At 37.8% G+C, this 22,531-nt stretch overlaps 1 protein-coding gene across 1 annotated transcript in view; it reads left to right on the top strand.

The window, feature by feature from the left end:
• The window catches only part of MINDY2 (MINDY lysine 48 deubiquitinase 2), a 121,989-nt gene that overhangs the window by 82,525 nt on the left and 16,933 nt on the right, over positions 1-22,531 (top strand). The window contains exons 6-7 of the mRNA XM_027851810.1: positions 4,139-4,281; positions 17,065-17,238. Coding sequence (XP_027707611.1) covers positions 4,139-4,281; positions 17,065-17,238 — 317 coding nt within the window. The remainder of the gene's footprint in view (positions 1-4,138; positions 4,282-17,064; positions 17,239-22,531) is intronic.

The raw sequence follows: 22,531 nt of genomic DNA, 5'->3' as shown, positions 1-22,531 counted from the left end.
TGGATAGAGTACTGGTCCTGGAGTTAGGAGGACCTGAGTTCAAATCCGGCCTCAGACACTTGACACTTGCTAGCTGTGTGACCCTGGGCAAGTCACTTAACCTCATTGCCTTGCCAGAAAGAAAGAAGGAGGATGGGAATGAGAGAATAGGAGGAGTGGACTGGAGATAGTTTAATATTTAATGACAAGTGATTGTTAGGCTCAGAGATAAGGAGAAGAACAACAGAACCCATAGTGGTAGTAATGGGGTTTTGTATCAGAAAAGTTTGGAAGAGTGTAAAGGGTATGGGGAAAAATAATGACTTCTGTTTTGTACATAATGAATTTGAGATGGTTATGGAACATACCATTCAAGATGTCCAAAATACAGAACTCTAGTTTAGGAGACAGGCTGAGACCGAACATATAGATCTGAAAATCATCTGTGTAAAAGTGATAAATGAACCCATGGGAGCTGTTAAAATCACCAAGCAAGTTAGTATAGAGTCAGAGTTCTTAATATTTTCTGTCATTAATTCCTTCTCAGAACAATATTTTGTTTGTTTTTCATTTTTAATTCATAGTTGAAGGAAATAGGAAATTTCACTTAGAGGTTAGTGAAAATGAAGATGACACCTCTAATCTATCTCTTGGACCCCTGAAATCTATGTCTTGGGGATCTGTAGACCTTTGGTATAATGAGAGAAGAGGAAAGGACCCAGGACAGAGCCTTTGGAGATTCTTATGGTTAGTGGGGGTGATCTGGAGAAAGATCCAGTAAAGGAGACTAAGAAGGAGCTGTCAGACAGATAGGAGAACCAAGAGAGAACAGTGTCATGAAAACCTAGACAGGAGAGTATCCAGGAGAAGAGGGTGTCTGATAGTAACACATATTACAGCGGGGTAAAAAAATGATGAAGTTTGAGAAAAGCAATTAAAAGATCATTGGTAACTTTGGAAAGGATAATTTCAGTTGAATGATGAGATTTTAAGCCAGATTGCAGAGAGTTAAGAGGCGAGTGAGAAGAAAGGAATTTGAAGCATCTAGTATAGACAGCATTCTCTAAACAGGAGTTTAGCAGAGACAAGGAGGAGAAGTATTGGGCAGTAGCTAGCAAGGATGGTCAGATAAAGCCAGGGCTCTTTAAAGATAGTGGAAACATTGATATGTTCATAAAAAGCAAAAAAGAAACTGGTTGGTTGGTTGGTTATTGGTTGATTGATTGTTGTCCTTTGTTCTCAAAAAGGTCCAAAATGACATCACCATGCTAGAGTCAAGTTACAGTGTGTCTAACTGTGGCTGATCAGACCAATACAACCTCAGAATGTTCTACCACAGGTCAGGCACAAATAGTCCATGTGAATATTTGGGGTGAATTCTCTAAATTTGTGCAATCACTTAGGGGGTGATTGAATATTAGAAAGAGTAGGGATGGTAATGGAGACAATCTTCTAGAGAAAACAGGAGGAAATGAGACAGAGTACATATAGAAGGATTTGCCTTGGCCAGGAGAGTATAAGTGAAAGAGGTTGAGGAGGCAGGAGAAGAAGTAGGATCTTTGTTAAAGACAGGAATGAAAGAGGAGATGATGGGGGAAGATGTCTAATTGATGTAAAATGAACAGGAGTGGAGAAGAGGGAGCTCTTAATAAGTGATCTCATTTTTCTTTTCTTGAGGTATAAAGTACATCCCTTTTCTGAGAGAGGAAAGGGGTACAATGGAAGATTTGAGAAGGACTGAAAAGGTTTGTATTAGCCCCTCTAGTGAGATAGCCAATTGATTAGGGAAATATAAAAGGATTGCTTTACCACAGTTGAGATTATCTAGTGGACCCAGTCAGCACAGTTTTGTGATTTTTTTCCCCCCAACTCATCAGCAGCAGATGAGTGGGAGTGAAGAAGTCAAACAATGATAATAATTCAGAGTTGAGATTTGGTAAAATTAGCAATAGCATACAGATAAGGTAAAAGATTTAAGAGTATGGTATACAGCATAGAAGTGAAATCATTCATCAAAAGATTGAGATAGGGCAGGGACAAAAATATAGCTGGTGCAGGGATAATGGTCTGGGAAAGAATGAGGGGTGGAAGGAAAGAACAAGGGCCATGGTTTAGTGAATATGAGGCAGCGTTGGAGGAAAGAAGACTTAGGTTTGAGAGCGTTGTAGGTAGCAGATAGAGAGTTGGCATTGGAGTCAAGAAAACCCTAGTTCACTTTCTACCTCTAATAGTTACTAGCTTTGTGGCCTTGAACATGTTACTTAACCTCTCAGTGGCATAAGCAACTTGCTAAGACTGTAAGTCTGAGGTGAGTTTCTATATAAATTGAAATAGACGCAGTTCCCTGTATCATGGTATCATAGGTGCAACTCAGAATTTTTATGTATATATATGTACATGCATATATATATATGTGTATTACTTTCCCTTGTCCAGTTGTCCTGTTGCCAACCAACCATACGTTAGAAAAACCCAACCCTGGATCACTCCCACCCGCCTCCTTATTTGCTCTTAGTCAAATGTTGCTGACCAGAGCCTGAGAAAATCACAAAACTGTGCTGTTTCCATCCACTACAAATTGAAGTTACATAATTTCAACTGCGCTTTCAATATAGCCAGGTAGTACTTTTCTTCTTTCCCTAACCTTGCAGAGAAAATAATTGACCTTTAATGGAATAAAGGACTTTTTATGTACATTTTATGTACACATGAATATATATATGTATATTTCTAGATTGTAAACTCAGTTCATTTTCATTCTTTCCTTCTTAAATTGTCCCTCTCTACTCACTTCCCTCTGTTCCCTCCACCCTCACTCATCCCCACAATCAGCACATCAATACTCAGAGCAGCCCTTGAGTAGATGACAACCACCTGCCCTTTCACTTAGGAAAAGAAATTGAAACTATGTTCATTTGTTACATGGGGTTTGTTTTTATTTATTTTCAATGTGGGGAGAGGGTTATGTGAAGAAAAAAATGCTTGGTAAGGGAAAAAAAGTTTAATTTAAAAAGATTGCGAAAAATACTTATGTTGCCTAGCTTCTTTTCCTAACCTACTTCTTCTTTTTGTATCTTTCTTCCCTTCCCTCAAATACCCAGGTATCTGGCATCCTCAGGACATACCTTTTCTATTCTTTCTGCTATAATGCTACCTCCTCATCCCTAGTGATAAATATGCCATCTGTCCCAGCACATCCTCAATTCCTATGATGATAAAAACTTTTGGGGGTAACTCCTTTCTCCTCTTCCTTCTATATCAGAAATTTTTGGCCTTTTTGTGTCAAGGAGATTTAGTAGTCTAGTGAAGCCTATGGACCCCTTCTCAGAATAACGACTTTCAATATATAAAATAGAATACACAGGATTACAAAGGAAACCAATTATATTGAAATATAGATCCAACTGTTTTTTAAATATATGTTCACAGACCCCAGAAGAAGCACTCTTCTATAACATCCCCTCTATTAAATTAAAACAAAAAGATCACTACCTTTAATTGGATTTTTGAAAAATTTACTAGTTAAAATAAAATCTTAAAAGTATATTTGCTACCTTTTTATATATTTCAAAAGCAAAAACCATTTAATGTATCTTATTTCCCAAAAAGACAAGTCTATATGGTGTGTAATGTATCCCATGAGAGATCAGAATAAGAAATGGCATTCAGTACAATTATTCTGAAGTCTCCCGCTTAAATTTCATGCTTCTACTCTACTTAAATCAGTTTGCTGACGATAGTCTCTTGGGACATATAGAACATTTAAAAACCTGCAAAAGTTTGTTAAATACTAAAGCCATGGTAAGTCTACCAGTGATCTGTAATAAGAGCTTCTGACTATAGCATTCCTGCCTGTTTTAAATAGCAGTTGATTTCTACATTTCCATTGGGTAATGTATACATCAATGTGTGTATATATGTGTATATGTGTATATACATATATATGTATATTCTTTTGAAAAGGAATGTGTCTGTAGAGATAGGGATTCCCCACAGCAGGAGAAGGCAAAGCTTCCTCCAACATTGTATGCATAGATCAGTCTAAAGAAGAACCATTACTTCATTTGATCCATTCCTGGAACAATGTAAATAAAATAAAAAATAATTATATGAATCTTGAGATTATTCTTCTATCTAATCTTATGCATTGGTTCCATAGGCTTTGTAGCTGAGCAGTTTCTAAATAACACAGCCACTCAACTGACATATCATGGATTATGTGAACTTACGTCAGCAGTTCAGGAAGGAGAACTTTGTGTATTCTTTCGGAACAATCATTTTAGCACCATGACCAAATACAAGGTATGATATAGAAATAGCTATTTTGTTGTATTTTCCTTAATTAAAGTTGCTTGATTTAAAAGATGCCTTATGATATACTTAGCGATTTTAGCTTTTAGCAGAACTCCCTTAGCCATCATAACTATGTTGGTAATATCTAAACACTTCTCTAAGGTAGTATGGGCAACTAACTTAAATGGTTATTAAAATAAGTGGATTTTCAAAGTCAAATTAAAATTCTTAACAGTTAAATAGATTTATCACCTTAATAAAAAATATTTCACTATTTCCTAAAGAGGTAGGCAGCTAAGGAGAGAGCTACTAATGGTTGTTTCTTTTTGAATACTAAAAGAATACTAAGAGAAAGGCAAATGAGTATTTTCCTTTGTTTATGGTAGTGTGTGCTGCTAAGTGGTTACTAACATCACTTAAAATCATCATTATAGTCATTTATAGTCTTTACCAAGTTCTATTGATTCTTCCTTTACAATGTCTCTTTGGTACATCTATTTCTTTCTATTCTACCACCAGTCTCATTTGAACATTTATAATTTAATATCTTGACCATTACAATATAATCAACCTCCTTACCTTTATTTTGCTTCCTTTCCAATCCATGCTTTGTACTACTGCTAGATTAATCTTCCCCAAATTTTACCTTTATCTTGTTTTTTCCACATTTAAAAACCTTTACTTGTTTATTCCCTAATGCCTATGGAATAAAATTCAAATTCCTCGACCAATCATTCATGATTCTTAGCAGTCTGACTCCAACCAATTTTTATAGTTACATTTCCCATTCTTATCTTGCACAAACTATCTATTTTGTGCAAACTTCTTTACTTTTTATACAACATCTTGTACTTTCCTATTCTGTACTTTTAACACACTGTTACCTGATTCTTAGGCTCATCTCCCTCTCTCGAATGCCTTCCCCACATTTTTCCTGCCTGTTTAAGTCATACTCATCTTTCAAAGCATGGCTTAATTCCAACTTCTTTTTGGAGCATTTCCTGACAACCTCAGCTAGAAGTGATTTCTTCCTTCCTGTGAATTCCTTAGGCAGTTATTGTCCACTCTATTCATTTGCCACTTATCATTTACTGTATATTAATAATTATCTTAGTGAATGTGCTACATACTTCATCTTTCCAAATAGATTGTGAATGCCTCAGAAGCAGGGACTGTATCTTCTGCTTCTTTGTATATGGTTGATTTATGTAAGAAAATGAAAGCTCCTAATAGCCATACTCAGTTCGTATAACTATCATATTACTTAACACTGTAGCTAGTTGAAATTAAGAATAATAATAATAATAATAATAATAATGGCATTTGTGTAGTACCTTGTGACTTGAAAAGTGCTTTACATATGTCATTACCATGGATCTTCCCAATTGCTCTGTGAGGTAGGTGCTGTTAACCCCATTTTACAAATTAGGAAACTGAGACTGAGAAGAGGCTAAGTGATTTGTTCAGGGTCCCACAGTTAAGTACCCAAGGCAAGATTTGAGCTGAGGTCTTCCTAACTTCAAATCTAGTACTCTATCCACTACACTGCCTAGCTTCAGGTATGGATAATGCAGTTTAAAGAGCCTCTGATTTTCAATAGGAGTATTATAAATCCAGAGAAAAAACCACCTCTCCTTTTAAATTAGACTCATTCAAGTATTCTCATACTAATGTTAGTGCATTACTTTATCTGAAATTTTTGAGTCTAGATTCTTACCTACCTTAACCACTGAAATTAAGTTGCCTTTAGTTTGCTTTTTCTGCTTTGATTTCCTTGTTCCTACACCCTTTACTTATTCATAGACTCGTATGCATCATTTCCTAAACCTCTACCTTGTTCCCCTATTTCCTAGGTGTTTGGTCTTCCCCTTACCATAATTCGCACTTATCCCCTGCTCTCTGTTGTCTGTGTCTCTCTTTGATCTGATTGAGTAGCATACTTATTGTCGATTAAACTTTCCCCTGCTCCAGAGAGAAGATTAACAGAAGTATTCTAATATAGATAGAAGCTGAAAACACAGAGCAACCTACCAATATCAGATATCAGATAGAAAGATTGATTTGCTGAGGAAGGCCAAAGGTTGGAGAGGGAAGCAGGATCAAAATCTGAAATTCACAGCAAGGTCCAAGAGAAGAATAAGTCTAAGGTCCAACAGTTAGGCTAAAAGTTTTATGCTAAGATATAGACAAGACATTGAACTTAGACAAAGAGCATGGGCTGATTTTGATGTATTTGGAGGCTATACAAATGGATGGATGCCACAGCTGGCATTGAAGCTTAACCATGTGCCATTGGGCTCCATTCTCTCAATTTTCCCAAATCCCTGTTACCTGTAGAATACCTCATGTTGTACCTGCCTTCGTTGGCCTCCAAGGAATCTGTGGAGTGTTAGGCTTGCTCCTGTCAGCTATAATGCTTCCTGTGCCACCCTGACTTTTGGAATAATAGGATGAAAAACATTATCACAGGGCCATGGCTATAAAGCATTCATGTTTAGATTGAACTTGTCCCTCTTTAGAGAGAAGTATAACAGAGAAATTCTAGTGCTAATAAGAGACTGAGAACACAGAGCAACACACTGTTACCAGGAGCCATTAGGCCCCTAATATGAGTATCTTCGGTTTCTCCTTTAGACACCCTGACCAGAAGCTTCATGAAGCTATCACGTTCCACATGTCCCACTTGTTTTATACATGATGTGGCCTGATACCACAGGATTGCATACGAGGCCATAAATTGGAATGAACTGAATAACCAGTGTTTCTTCTTTCTGTGGATTACAATGTATTGTGGAAACATGGCATAATTGAAAAAGATAGGAGGAGGCAAAGCCAAGTTGGCAGAATAGCAGGAAGTAGTGCAGTGAGCCCTGCAAAAAACTTCCTCCAAAGAGATCTAGAAAAGAAAATGCACCAGATTGAATTCTGATAGAGAAATCCAAAAAGTCATGGTGAGTAATTTGTCCAACCCAGGCTGATGTAGGGAGATAGAGAGAGAGGTCTTCAAACACTAGGGAAAGGTCTGGTAGCACGTGAGGAGAAGTTGTGCACCAGGGCAAGAAGAGATACCAGACTTATACTGGCACATTGCTTGTAGCGTATAGAAACAACTGCCAACTGGCAGCTTTGGAGGCTCACTACCCATTTCTAGGTCACAGATCCAGGGCAGTCTGGAAAGGGTACCTGCTTCCTGATGTAATGTTATTAATGGTTAGAAAAGCCAGGTGGTTTGTACCAAGAAAGGTTCAAGTTTAGAAGGAAGCAGCAGTGGTGTGACTCAGAATCCAGGAACAGAGCAGAATCTTAGCTCCATCTTCTAACCCAATCTTAAGCTTGCAGAGAATAGCCAGAGGAAGAATCCCAGACCAAAAGGAAACCTACAATTCTGTCACTGTGAACCAGCAGAACTTTCTAGTTGGCAGGTAGAGCCTGAGTTCAGCAACTTTTGCCCAGCCCAAACCCAGGTCAGGAACTTGCAGAACTCAGAACAGGAGAACCACCAGACAGACTTTACCCTGAGTCAGACTACTTTACCTATTCTTGAGATCCTGGACTAACACAACATTCAATACCCCCAAGAAAATAGGAACAGAAACAACCAAGACCTCATCTCCAAGAGCATGCAGAGCCCCCGCTAACATCAAGTTTTAAGTCAGGGAATAGACTGGAAAAATAGGAAGAAAAGAACCAAACCCACCATAAAGAGCTGTTCTGGTGGCAGGGATGCTCAAGACTCAAACCCAAAAGACAAGAATGAGTCCAAAACATCTATAAGCAAAGCCTCAGAGAAAACCAAGCTTGGACACAAATTCAACTAGAATTCCTGGAAGAGGTGAAGCAAGAGTTTTAAAATGTTTTCGTCAATGAAATAAGAGCACTAAAGGAAAAAAAATTGGAAAAGAAATGAGAGCTATGGAAAAAAGATTGGAAAGGTAATTAATTAATAGCTTGGAAGAAAAGATACAAAACCTTTCTCCAAAGAACTAACTCCCTGAAAATTAAAATGGACTGAGGGGAAGCCAATGACTCTATAAGAGAACAAGATATACTAAAGCACAGTCAGAATCACACATGATTTGCACCCAACACTTTAAAGGATGGGAGAACTTGGAATGTGCCATTCTAGAAGGGAAAGGATATAGGCTTACATCTAAGGATATAGGCTTACATCTAAGGATAAGCAAAACTAAGCATAATACTGGAGAGGATAAATGGACCTTTAATAAAATAGAACATTTCCAATCATTCCTGATTAAACAACCAAAGACGCATAGAAACTTTGGAGTTTAAATACAAGAGTGAATAAAAACATAAAAAGTTAAACATGAATGAACAATGATAGGAACTAAACAAGGATAAACTGTTTACGTTCAAATATGGAGAAATGTTACACATATCCCCTCTGAAACCTAATATCATCAGAGAAAGAGTCTAATTACACAAGGCCTTAGATGGTTGTGTTATATCTTAATGATCTTAAGAAAAGAATTGAAAGAGTGAAGAAGAGGAATACAATGGTGGGAGTGGAGGTTAGGAAAAATTATCTCACATAATCACGGTACTCAAATAGACATTTATATAAACTAGATATGGAGAACAACTGACTCATCTCACACTCATCTACATTACCATAATACATTTCACTCATCTGGGAAATAGGAGGAAAGGAGGAATTAGAGAAAAAGCAGATTAAGGAAGGGATTAGATCTTAGCAAAACAAATTCTAAGAATGTACAAAAATATTTATAGCTCTTTTCAGGTGGCAAAGAATAGGAATAAATTGGGAGATTGCTGAACAAGTTACATTATATAAATGTGATAGAATACTGTTGTCCTGCATAAAATAATAAAGCAGATGGTTTCTGAGAAACCTAGGAAGACATGTATCAACTGATACACAGTGAACAGAACTATAGCAGTAATATGGTTTAAAAAAGAAAAAACTTTGAAAGAATAGGAAACTTTGATCAGTATAATGACCAGCCATGATTCTGGAGGACTAATTATGAAGCATGCTACTCCACACTCAATAGAAAAGTAAGGGACTCAAAGTATACACTGGGACATTTTTCTTTTCTTTTTTTTTTGGGGGGGACATGGCCAATATAAAAATTTGGTTTACTTGACTTGTTTATTTTGCTTGATGCTTCTAATGGATTTTGTTTTTTCTTTTCTCAGTTGGGGTGGAGGTAGTTGCGGGGGAAGAGCGAGAAGGCAGATTTTTACTGACTGAAAATGTGTGTGTGTGTGTGTGTGTGTGTGTGTGTGTGTGTGTGTGTGTGTCTGTATGTGTGTATGATGATTCTATCAATGGGAATATTCCCATTATGAATGCAGATTATAGCCTTACATGCCTTATTATTAGAAGGCCATAGCTGCTCATGAAACCAAAAATGTTCATCACTAGGTGGCCAGCCTTCTGATAAAGATCTTTTCCAAACTTAACTAAGATAGTCCCTGAACACACATAAAGTCCATCACTGAGTTCAACCTAAAGCCTTTCCATCAGGGTAAGACCTACCAGAGTTTACCCTTACTAGTATAGCCTTTAAGAACCAAGGATCACTTTAGTTCCAGAGTGAGTCGTTAGAGCAGGCCTTTAGTAGGAGCAAACCACAAAAAAAATCTTTATTTCCTGTGGACAATTACTCAGAGCATTTAGTTCTAGTCCTGTATTACTGTATTCCTACCTAATACAATTATTCATTACAAAGGTGGAAACATAATTTTAAAATATTTGTGAGGCTCAAGATCTTTATTTTTTTCCTTTACCTAAAACTCCATCTAGTTTAAACACAATGGAGTTGAACCAAGGCTACAAGAATATTTAAAACTAGAAGCTTTTTGCATCAAAGCTATGTTTGAGTAGTGGTGGCAACTTCTAAAAGCTTTCTAATCTTCATTACAAGTACTAATGGATCATTACAGTCTCAAATATTTTCACTAAATAAAGTGTGTGTAGTTCTTCCTTGTTTTCAATTTGTTGTAACCTGTTGTCCTAGGGCCCATGATGGAAAGATCCACAACTAAGAAAAGAAAGCACCAATTTACAAACAAATTGCTGCCTCTTTGCCTTGGGGACGTACTAGACCCAGATCTGTTTGAGAGTTTACTGTTTTGGCACTTCTGATTAGAATAGCTATGTGAATGATCCCAGAGACCCATTGCTCTTCCACATGTACAGCAACAAAGATCTTTATATAGCACCAAACTGAATATTTGGCAAATCTAAAGAGAAACTATGGTAGGTATTGTCATCCAGCCCAGGACTACCCAGTAATAGAGCTGAGGCCTATGGAAATTAATTCTGGCATTCATCTGAGTGCAGGTAATGCCAAAAGCTTGCCAGCACTTGACCAAAGACACTCCAGGGGCACATAAAGCCTATAGCATTCTGTATGGGAGTTGGGGAGAGGGAGATAGGAAGCCCAGAGTGCCACCCCCCAACCCTGCAGTGTGAAGACAGAAGCACAAGAGAGCCTGATGTCTAGAGCAGTCCAACTGAAAATGCACCAGCGGAATCTAAAGATCCCAGTCCTCTGAACCAGGATGATTTAGGCGGGCCAAGCAGTAGTACTCTGAATACAGACACACCTGGTAAGGTGGAAGCAGTCCAGGTGATAAGAGGTCAGCTCCAAATATAAGGCCTTGACCTTTCTCTATAAGAGTGTAGGAACTGCAGGACCTGGTCTGGCACAAAGTCTCAAATGAAGAACTGAGATGCTAGAGATAGGAGTAAACAGAAGACACTGAATGTTGTCAGTCAACATGCATTTGTTGAACACCTACTGCATATCTGGCACTGTTCTAAGTACTATGGATAAAAAGGTGAGAGACACCACTCTGCCTTCAAAGAGCTTACAGTCTAATGGGGAACACAACATGCAAACAGTTATGTACAAGTCAAGATTAATTGTAGATAATCATCAGAGGGAAGACACTAGCATTAAAGGGGATTGTGAGAGACTTCTTGCAGAAGGTGGCATTTAGCTGAGACTTGAAGAAAGGGAAAATTCATAGGTGGAGATGAGGATAGAGAAAGTTCCAGGCAGCCAGTGAAAATGCCCACAGTTGAGAGTTGGGTGTCTAGTGTGAGGAAAAGCCAGGAAGTCAGTGCGACGGGATTGTAGAGTACGTGGTGGGGGTGGTAGGGGTGTAAGGAGTAAGAAGACTGGAAAGGTAGGGAAGGGCCCACTTATGAGGCTTTAAAAGACAAACAGATTTTAATTTTGGTCCTGGAGGCAGTACGGAACCTGTGAAGGTGATGAATGGGATGGAGGGGATGTGACATGGTCAGTCCTACAGTTTAGGAAAATCAGTTTGACAGCCGAGTATAGACTGTACTAGACTGGCAAGAGACTTAGTCTAGGCTTGCAGTGATAAAGGCCTCTACCAAAGTGGTTACAGGATCAGAGAAGAGAAGGAGAGTGTCTGAGAGATGTTATGAAGGTAGAAATGGCAGAACTTGGCAACTGATTAGATATAGGTGAAAAGAAGTGAGTAGAGGATAGCACCTAAGTTGTAAGCCTGGGTGACTGGAAGGATGATGGTACCCTCTTGAGTAATCAGGAAATTAGGAAGAGGAAAGGGCTTGAGGGGGAAAGAAAAGAGTTCAATTTTGGACATGTTGAATTTAAAATATCTAAGACATCCAGTTCGAAATGTCTAATAGGTTGTTGGTGATGTGAACAGTGTTAGTTGACTGGTGAGGTCAGAAACAACACTTAAGAGTTAAGGAGAAGAAGAGAAGTCCCTGGAAGAATTAAAGCTAAATCCTCATGGTGCATTTTCCATGGCAGTCTTATGTTTTGAATCACATTCCTAGCATAAACCCTTAGACCAAATATGCCATTTTGAGTCCTTCCTTCATTTGATCATGCTGTTGCTCTCAACTGCATTTTCCTTCTCATAATCTCTACCCATCTAAATACTACCCAGATCAAGCCCCATCACTTCCATGAAACTTTCCTTGGACTATTCCAGGCCACACTGATATCTCATTTCTTAGAAATATTTTTTAGTATGTATTATCTGCTATTCTTTTGAACATATAATCAGATACTATCTTGTGTTAACTGTTTCATTTATTTTGTTTGCCCAGATCGATTATATACTCAGTTAAGAAGGGAGCTGTGTTTTATATTTCTTTAATATCCTGAAATGTTATTGGTAGTTAGTATAATATCTAGCACAGTGCTACCTAAGGCCAATACTAAGCAAAATTATGGAATATTTGAGATTTGTCATTAGTTCCCCATTTCTTTTTGTGCCTTTCTCACTATTCCAGATGTTGTTTTCCCTTTTCATTTTTTCCAGTGCCTTGATATGCCTTCTTTCCATCACCATTCCCCCATCAGAGCTTGTTGTAAGGAAAAAAGATCTATTTAAGTCATTTATATCTTAATATGAATTTGTCTTTGGTTTATTATCTCATTGGAGTATTTGCATTTTAATCCTTAGCTCAAATTGTGGCATGAAAGCCTTGTTGCCTATTAATAAATTTTAGGCAGTTTGTAAGATCAGTTATGTTGGGAGGGGTGAGGGCTAGAAAGCAGCCTTGAAATCTCACCACATAGAAAGCCACTAAGTTCTAATGCTAGCTATATAAGTATGCTATGAATTGAATTTAAAAAAGAAATGATAATTATCTTAATGAATTTCTCGGGGCAGCTAGATGGCGCAGTGGAGAGAGCACTGGTCCTGGAATCAGGAGGACCTGAGTTCAAATCCGGTCTCAGTTCAGATACTTGACACTTACTACCTGTGTGACCCTGAGCAAGTCACTTAACCCCAATTGCCTCACAAAAAAAGAAAAAAAAAAGAATTTCTCTTATTTAAACCTGTCCAAAGCTAATGTTAACATATAAACCTATAAAATCTAAATACCACACTTGTGATTACTTTTCATGTAGGTTGTAAGTGTTTAATTGTAACTAATTCTTGATCTTCCAATGGGAATGATAGGAAGAATAGGAAAAACTCCACCAAGGCAGGAATTCTTACATAATGCTGAAGATATAGTAAGTTCTCAAAAATACTCATTTATTTTATTCTACAGATTTTAACTAGTAGCTTCCACTTTTTCCCCCTTAAAGTTTGATCTTCTCTGTTTCTAGTGTATCCATTCATGAAAGTGCTACACAGCTGTAGAATGACTAAAATTTGGATTAGCAGAAGGAAAATGGAAGAATATTGAAGTCAGTAAACATTTATCATTTACTCTCTTCAGAGCTGTCAATGGTATGCTGGGGATATAAAGATAAAACAGATGTAGATTACTGCCTCAGGGATATTAGGTTCTAAAGGTGGAGAATATAAGCCCATCTCCAGGAGCAGGGGAAAGCAAGAGTGTCTGGGCAAATTCAGGACAAGATGAGAAATTACTTGTAGTACAGTTTGGTTGGAACTCCAAGTAATATATATGAAATAGTGTAAAATGAGAGCAGTAGGTTGAAGCTAATTGTGGAGGACTGTATTGCCACACTAAAGGATTTATATTTCTTCCATAGTCCCTAGAAAGATGCCAGAAGTTTTTGAACAAGGGAGTAATATGAACAGATCTGTTCATTGAGATTGTTGCTGCAGCTGGATTAGGGATGGAGAGTAGAGTGCTGGACTTGGATTCAGGAAAACCTGGATTCAAATATCATACTTGAAACCTAGTAACAATGACTCTAAGGGTAAGTCTCTTAATTTCTCCAGCCTCAAGCAGCCCTCTAAGATTTATATGCTAAGCTGTGGATGGGTGGATCGAGGGATTTCTGGCACAGATATACTGACATGAAGGATGGCATGGTTATAAGAGGTTATATGACACATGAGACAGGGAGAAGAATTCGGCCATTATAATCCAGAGAGCTGATGAGAACTTGAAATAGAGTTGTGTTGGTGAGTGGAGAGAATTAGACTAAGAGGGAGATGATAGAGATATATACATACATACATACATACATACGTTTATTTATTATGAACTTGAAGGAAGGAAGCAAGCATTTATTAAGTACCTTCTATTATGTTCCAGGCACTGTGCTAACCACTTCACAAATATTACATCATTGATCCTCAACAACTCTGGGTTGAGGTGCTATTATTACCCCTATTTTACAAGACTTTACCATAGTCACACAGCTAGTATATGTTTGAGGCTAGATTTGAACTCAGATCAGTCAATAGACATTTATTAAGCACCTTCTTTGTGCCAGGTATTGTGCTAAGTGCTAGAGATACAAATATGAAAAAGAAAAGATAGTCCCTGCCTTCAAAGATCTTCCATTTTGGGGCAGGTCGGTGGCACAGTGGATGGAGCACCGGCCCTGAAGTCAGGAGGACCTGAGTTCAAATCCAGCCTCAGACCAAACACTTGACACTTACTAGCTGTGTGACCCTTAGCAAATCACTTAACCCCAACTGCCAAAAAAAAAAAAAAACCTTACATTTTAATGGGGGAAGGCAACACACAAAAGGAAGCTGAAAAGGGAAGACAGGGCAATAAAAGCTGCCCAGCACGGGGGCAAAATGGAATTCAATCCAAAGGAGTTCAAGCTAGTGAGAAATGAAGAGGTAGTTGGCCCAGGAGAACTCTCTTTGAAAAGGAGCTTTGAGAGGAGTTCTTTGTCTTCCAGTCAGAGGAAGAGAGGGTACTTATGAGGTCTGAACACCAAAGTTGATGTATTCTCAAAGGATCCTCAGTTTTCTCATGATGAGATTTCCAGAGGCCATGGTGGAGTCCAGTCCAAGGAGTGAAGTTGGTAGGAAATGACTTGCCCAGGGTCACACAGCTAGTAAGTGTCTGAGTCTGGATTTGAACTCAGGTCTTCCTGATTCCAGGTCCAGACCACTTGCCGCTTCACAACAAGCATGAACATTTCAACCTATAAAAAATAGAAAAAGAGGGTTGTCTATGAAACCATCAATTTCTGTTACGTACAACTTGCTTTTAAAGTATGTATTAAATTTAACGTGATAGTATCAACACTGCCCTACTTGTGTCTCCTTCTGAACTTTCTTCTGCTCTCTTCTGTGTTTTTTTTCATTGACACATTCTTTTATTCTGTTGCCTACCTACTCTCCTCCTTTACAATTCTCACCCCAAATAAAAACCCTACCTTGTAAAAAATACAGTCAAGCAAAACAAATTAACACATTGGGAGTGTGTGAAAATATACATCTCATTCTGTACCTGTAGTCTATCACTCCTCTGTTGGAAGGTGGGAAACATGCATCATTCTTCTGGAGTTGAAATGCTGAGTCAGAGTATGCAAAGTTTAGTGATTTTTTTGTTTTAGTTCTAAATTGCTTTCCAAAGTGATAGGACCGTGGAGTTACAAAGTTGCTAAGACTTAACAGATATAGAGGATGAGGAAAGAGTGAAAGATGACTGAAGTTTCTAGTCTAAGTTTGTGGGAAGATGATGGTGCCATCAACAAAAATATACATATTAGAAGCACATGCAGGTTTTAAGAAAACACGAGGAATTCCCTTTTGGAATTCTTTAATTTGAGGTTCCATTGGGACATTCTCTTGGAGCAGAAATTTGTGTTTGAAAACATGGTTTTGGAGTTTTAGATAAGATTGGAGATAGAGAATCATAGCTCAGATTTGGAAGAGACACCCCAAGGCCATCTAGTTCAATCTATATCTGAATAAAAATCCCTTCTCTAACATAACAGGCAAGTGGCCATACAGCTGTTGCTTAAAGTCCTCTAATAATGAGGGATCCATTATCTCATGAGGCACTCACCCCATTTTTGTATAAATTGTTAGGAAACTTTTTCTTCTATCACATTTAAATTAATCTTTCTACAAGTTTTTCTTATTGCTCCTAGTTCTGCCCTCTAAGACCTAATAAAATAGGTCTTGTCTCTCCTTCAGTTGTTAGCCTTCCAGATACTAATTACAGTTATGTTTCCCCCAACTCTTCTCTTCTTTAGACTAAATATCCCTACTCCTTTCAAATGATCCTCATGTGATATAATCTTGAGGCCTTTACCATTCTAGGCACTTTTTTTTCCTCTGGATGTTTTTTAGTATATGTAAATGTAAATTTGGAATATATAAGCAAGAGGAGGGATTTGGAGGGAGAGGGGAAAAAGGAGAGAAAAACCAATGTGTATCAAGTACATCCTGTGGCATTGTTAGGTAAATACAGAGACAAAAGTGAAATGTTATCTGTTCTCAGAATGCTTCAATCCTATTGGATTTATGAGATTTGTATAACATTTACATAGAAATTATAACTGAAGTTGTAGGAATGGATGAAATAAACCTAGGGATAGGATATGTTGAGAAGAGATAAAGGCATCAAGCCTTGGGAATATCCATATTTAAGGGAATATGAAGGGGTAGGAGTGTGAAGAGAGAGGGTTTAGAAAGGTTGGAGAACCACTAGAGGTACTGTCTGCCTAAAGAGGCAAAAAGGGGCTGTAATTTTATTGGTAGCTAGTTTAGTTTTTCAGTTTTTGTTATTTATGTTTTACCTGGTATTTTTTACAGCACTTTTCTAATTCTTGATGTGATATTCCCCCAAATGTATATTTGTAATTCATTTATTAATTGGATATGCTGAATGAGAGCTTCTGTTTCTGTTTATGCTGACATGTACTAATTTAAAACTGGAATAGCTAGATTCAGAAGGTTATACAAACAGATTTTACCAACAGATTGCCTAAATGCTGTGAAGATTGAGAACTGATAAATACTCTTTAAAAACCAAACCACACAATTCCTCCTAAATACTATGCTAAATAATGTTTGCCAGTTTAACTCTCTATTCTTTCATTATTTTTTATTAAGGGTCAGCTATATTTGCTGGTAACAGACCAGGGCTTTCTTACTGAAGAAAAAGTTGTTTGGGAAAGTCTACACAATGTAGATGGTGATGGAAATTTCTGTGACTCAGAATTCCATTTGAGGCCTCCCTCAGATCCAGAAACTGTATATAGAGGGCAACAAGATCAGATTGATCAGGTAAGTCAGCTTTTTTTTTCTTTTTTTTTTAAATGCCCATTCCATTCAGAAATAAGCATGTTTCCGAAGTATTTCTTTGCAACTAAGATTTAATTCATTAATATAGTACTGAGAAGTTAATTTGTCAACTTGTCACTTGTGTTACTAACTTGCTTTTTTCTGAATTGTTATTAGGGATGGTAAATTTGGTTGGGGGAAAAAAGGGAAGAAACATGAAGTAGTAGAAGTTTATTTTATATCTCTGCTTAAGCTTTTGAGTGTCCGTATGTCAAGTAGAGAAACTTATTATGGATGAGTGGAAATTTACATGCCTGAATTAATTTGCACTTTAAAAGATTGCCCAAGTGCTGTTTCCATCCTATCTTTTCTAGTAGATTCTAGACCCTCTATCATCCCTATTGTCACTAATCTTCAGTTACTCCCTGTCTACTGGTTGCTTCTCTACTACCTTAAAACATGTCCAGGTCTCTCCCATCCTCAAAAAACGCTCACTTGATCCCTCTGTTGCCACTCGCTGTTGTCCTATAGCTGAAAAAAAAAATTAAGTAGACTTATTTTGCTACATACTTATACCAAGTAGAAGATATAAATCATCAGTGGTAACCTGAAACTTTTTCTTACTGGGTATGAAATCCTCTGTAATTTGTTTTTCATTTCATATTGAACTATTCTTTGTGAAAATAATGAATAGGTACCTCTGTTTCCTTTCATCTCAGTCTCTTCTTAACTCTTTGCAGTCTGGCTTCCATTCTGATTATTCAACTGAAACTGCTTCCTCCAAAATTGCAAAAGATCTCTTAATTGCCACATCTAATGACCTTTGCTCAATCCTTATCCTTCTTGACTTCCCTATAGACTTCGACAGTGTGATTGCCCTCTTCTCTTTGGTACTCCCTAAGTTTTTGGAACACTGCTCTTTCCTGCTTTTCTCCTCCTATCTGTCTGACCATTCCTTCTCAGTCTCCTTTGCTGGATCATCCAAGTCATGCCAGATTATGTCTTCCAAAGCCATGCCCTTGGCCCTGTTCTTTTCTCCCTCTCTATAATTTCACTTGGTGATCTCATCAGCTTTCATGGTTTCAGTTATCAACTCAATGCACATTATTCTAAGATTTACTTGTCCAACTCTAACCTCTTTCCTGATCTCCAGTCTTACATCTCCAACTAAGTATTAAACATCTCAAACTAGTGGAGCTCTTAAACTCAACACGTCTGAATCTGAACTTACTATCTTTCTCCCCAAAATCCTTCCCTCTCCCTGACTTCCCTCTTACTTTGCAGAGTTACTTTGACTGCTTCTCAATTACTCTGGAGAGTACTGCAACCATCATCCAAGTCACCCAGGTTGACAACCTAAGTGTCATCCTCAACTCCTTACTCTCTCACCCCTATGTGCAATCAGTGGTTAAGTCTCGTGGTTTCTACCTTCTCGTTTCTTGTGCATGCCGACTTCTTTCCTCTGACACTGCCACCGTGCTGGTGCAGGATCTCATCACCTCACAGCTGGACTGCTGCAATAATACTAGGTGCTTTCCTTGCTTTAAGTCTTTTCCTACTCTAATCTATCCTCCACTCAGCTGTCAAACTGATTTTCTTAGAATATGGGTTTTAACGTATCATTCCTCTACTTAATGAGCTCCAGTGGCTCCCTATAACCTTTAGAATCAAATAAATCCTCTATTTGGCTTTTAAAGTCCTTCATAACCTGGCTCCTTCCTCCCTTTCTAGTCTTCTTACACCTTAATCTGCTTAAGATACTCTGAGATTCAAGGATACAGGTTTCCTTGCTATTCCTCCCACTAGACGCTTTTATTTCTCAGCTCTGGACATTTTAACTAATTGTCTTTCATTCCTGAAACACTCTCCCACCTCATCTCTGTCTCCTGGCTTCCCTGGCTTCCTTGAAGTGTCAGCTAAAGTCTCACCTTCTGCAGAAAACCTTTCCCACTCTTCTTTAATTTTGCCTTCAGTCTGAAATTTTCTCCAACTTATCCTTTGTATATCTTGTTTATACATAGTTATTTGCATGCTGTCTCCTCCATTAGACTCTGAGCTCCTGGAGAGCTGGGACTGTTTTTTGCTTTTCATTGTGTCTCAAACACATAGCACAATGCCTGGAGCCTTGCAGGCACTCAGTAAAGGCTAATTGGTGCAATAAATGGCTAGTTGGTTTGGGTCCATATCCTTTTTATTCATTATTTTCACAAAGAATAGTTCAGTACGAAATGAAAAACAAATTGCAGAGGATTTCATACCCAGTAAGAAAGAGTTTCAGGTTACCACTGATGATTTATGTCTTCTGCTTGTTATAAATATGTAGCAAAATAAGTCTACTTAATTTTTTTTTCAGCTAGGAAATAACACTTTTGTTGGCTTAGGCATAAATTCTTTTTGATTGACTGATTTTTGATTATCTCATAGTTTTGTTTTTGTTCTTTACTTAGAATGTCGTGCTACAAATCTGTAGTAAAGAATTATGATAGTGAAATCATAAATTTATGCCTCATTTACCTTATTTGAATTAAGAACTCTTTTCTTAATTAGAATTACTTGTGTCAGTATGGTTATATGTTTTGCATGACTTTAAATATGTTATGAGTATTGTATCTCTTGCCTTCTCAAAGAGTGGAAGAAAGGTTGAAGGGAGGGAGAGAATTTGGAACTGAGAATAAAATAAAAAAAATTTTAAATAGTCAAAGAGAAAAAAAGAAAAAATAATCTCTAATGCCTTCTGAAATATAATCTCCTTTTTACTTTAATAGAGACTTAAACTCGGCAGTGTTTTTATGTTGAGAGCTGTATTGCAGGCTTGGGATCTTACATAAATTTATAAATAATTGATTTTCAAAGTAAGGAGACAATAAGAGCACTTATCTGCTCTTGATAAGTTTCTGTCATGTAACCTGAATAAACTTCATCTTTTGATACTGAAAGAACCAGAAGATGAGAATGCTAAACCTGCTATTAATGAATTTTGAAAGATCATAAAAGAACTTGAAAAGTACAAATATCCCAATTTTCAAGAACAGGAAGAGAGTAGACTTTGCAAATTTTAAGCCAGTGAGCATGATTTTCATTATTGCCACAATTCTATCGTGTCTTATTTAAAATATGGTTTAAAAAATGAAACTGAATGCTTAATAATTATATAGAGGAATTAAGAAAATATACCTTCCTTCTTTTGCAGAGATGAGGAACTAAGTGTGTGGATGATCTCATGCGTTATTAGATTCATTTAATGTGTTGTTTAATTTTCTGAACTGCTTTTTATTCTTTGGGGAAAGTTATATTCAGAAGTGATAGTGTTGGAAACACAAAAGATGTCAATAAAAATACATATTTTAGAAAGGGTTGGTTAGTGAATATCTCGAAAAGGAAATAGTGATCCCAGAGAGCCTTCCTAGTTTCATCATGAACGGTGATGCCAGACTGTACATGTTTGTTTTTTGGACATGATCACTAAACTGGTAGATCAGGGCAATTCTGTAGATAGCTATTTACCTAGATTTTATCAGTGCATTACACCTCTCTCACATACTCTGGTCCACCCAAACTGGACTTCTGGGTAAACTGGGCTAATAGCTATGAGCTGTTCCTCATACACAGTACTTCATTTCCTGTCTCCATGCTTTTGTACTGATTGACCCTATCCATTGAATGCACCCTCATTACCTCCACCTCTTAGAATACCTTGGTTCCTTCAGAATTCAGCCCATGCTACCTTTTAAGCCTATTCATAACCCCACCACCACCAGCTATTAGTGCCTTTTTCCTACAAATTATCCTTTATTTATTTGGTGTGTACATATTATCTTCCTCTATAGAATGTGAGTCTTTGAGGGCAAGGACTTTTTCATTTTTATCTTTATATTCCCAGGACCTGGCACAGAAAAGATACTTAATGCTTACAGGTGGATGTTAGCTAGAAGATAATTATAGTTACGTCAATTGAGAACTTCCAGACCCTGCTGCTATAATTATGTGTCTATTTCTTCTACCGTTTATAGCTTAACTCCTTGAAAAGGCCATTTATAACAGGTGCCTCCACTCTTCTTACTCTCTTCATAACCCCTTATATTCTGGCTTTCAGCCTTACCATTTCATAGAAACTGCTCTTTCCAAAGTTATCAATTATCTCTTAATTGCCAAATCTATTGGCTTTTTCCTCAGTTCTCATTCTCCTCAACCTCTCTGCAGCCTTTGACACTATCAGTCACTCTCTCCTTACCATTCTTCCCTGGTTCTCCTCCTACCTATCAGACCACTTCTTCTTAGTCTCCTTTACTGGATCCTCAGCCAGATCATGTTCTCTGTCATAGGATTCTGTCCTGGATCTTCTTTTCTTCTCCTTCTCTACTATTTCATTTGGTAATCTCATCTGCTCCCCTGGATCTAATTACCATCTAAGTGCTGATCATTCTCAAATCTACTTATCTTGATCTACCTTCTCTGCTGACTTTCCAAGTCTCACATCTCCAAATGCCTTTCAGATATCTCAAACTGGGTTTGAGACAATCTCTTTGCAATAGACATCTTGCACTCAATGTGTCCAAAACTGGACTCATCTTTCCCTCTAAATTCTTCCCCTCTCCTACCTTCCCTATTCCTGTAAAGAGTAAAACACCATTCTCCTGTTCCTTCAGCCTTGCAACCTAGAGGTTATCCTCAACTCCTCACTGTGCTTCTCTTATTACTACCTGTATATCCAAGCTGTTGCAAAGGGCTGTGAATTTCACCTTTGCAACATCTCCCAAATGAGCCCCTTTTCTCTTCTGACAGTGCCAACACTTTGCTGCAGGCCTCATCACCTCATGCCTGGACTATTGTAATAGCTGCTGGTGAGTCTTCCTGCATCAGATTTCTCCCCATTCCAGTCCATCCTCCAGCCACCAAAATGATTTTAATAAAGCACAAGTCTGACCATGTCAACATACCCCCTCCTTGCCCCCACTCAATGACCTCCACTGACTCCCTATCGCTTCCATACAAAATAGAAAATCCTTTGTTTGGCATTCAGTGCTTCACTTCATAACCTAACCCCCTCCTATGTACAGCTTACTCCTTACCACATACTTTTTAGTCCAATTACACTGGCCTTCATGCTGTTTCTTGAACAAGACACTCCATCTCTCTCGGTGCTGGGCATTTTCTCTGGCTTTTCCCCATGTCTGGAGTACTCTCCCTCCTCATCTTCAAATACTGCCTTCCTGACTTCGAGTCCCAACTAAAATCTCATCTTCTCTAGGAAGTCTTTCCCAGCCTCTTTTAAATCTAGTGCCTTCTGTCTCTTAGT

This window comes from Vombatus ursinus, unplaced genomic scaffold (genome assembly GCF_900497805.2).
Source record: "Vombatus ursinus unplaced genomic scaffold, bare-nosed wombat genome assembly UNPS02009205.1, whole genome shotgun sequence".
Taxonomy (NCBI): Eukaryota; Metazoa; Chordata; class Mammalia; order Diprotodontia; family Vombatidae; genus Vombatus; species Vombatus ursinus.
This window is presented reverse-complemented; position numbering and strand designations above follow the sequence as displayed.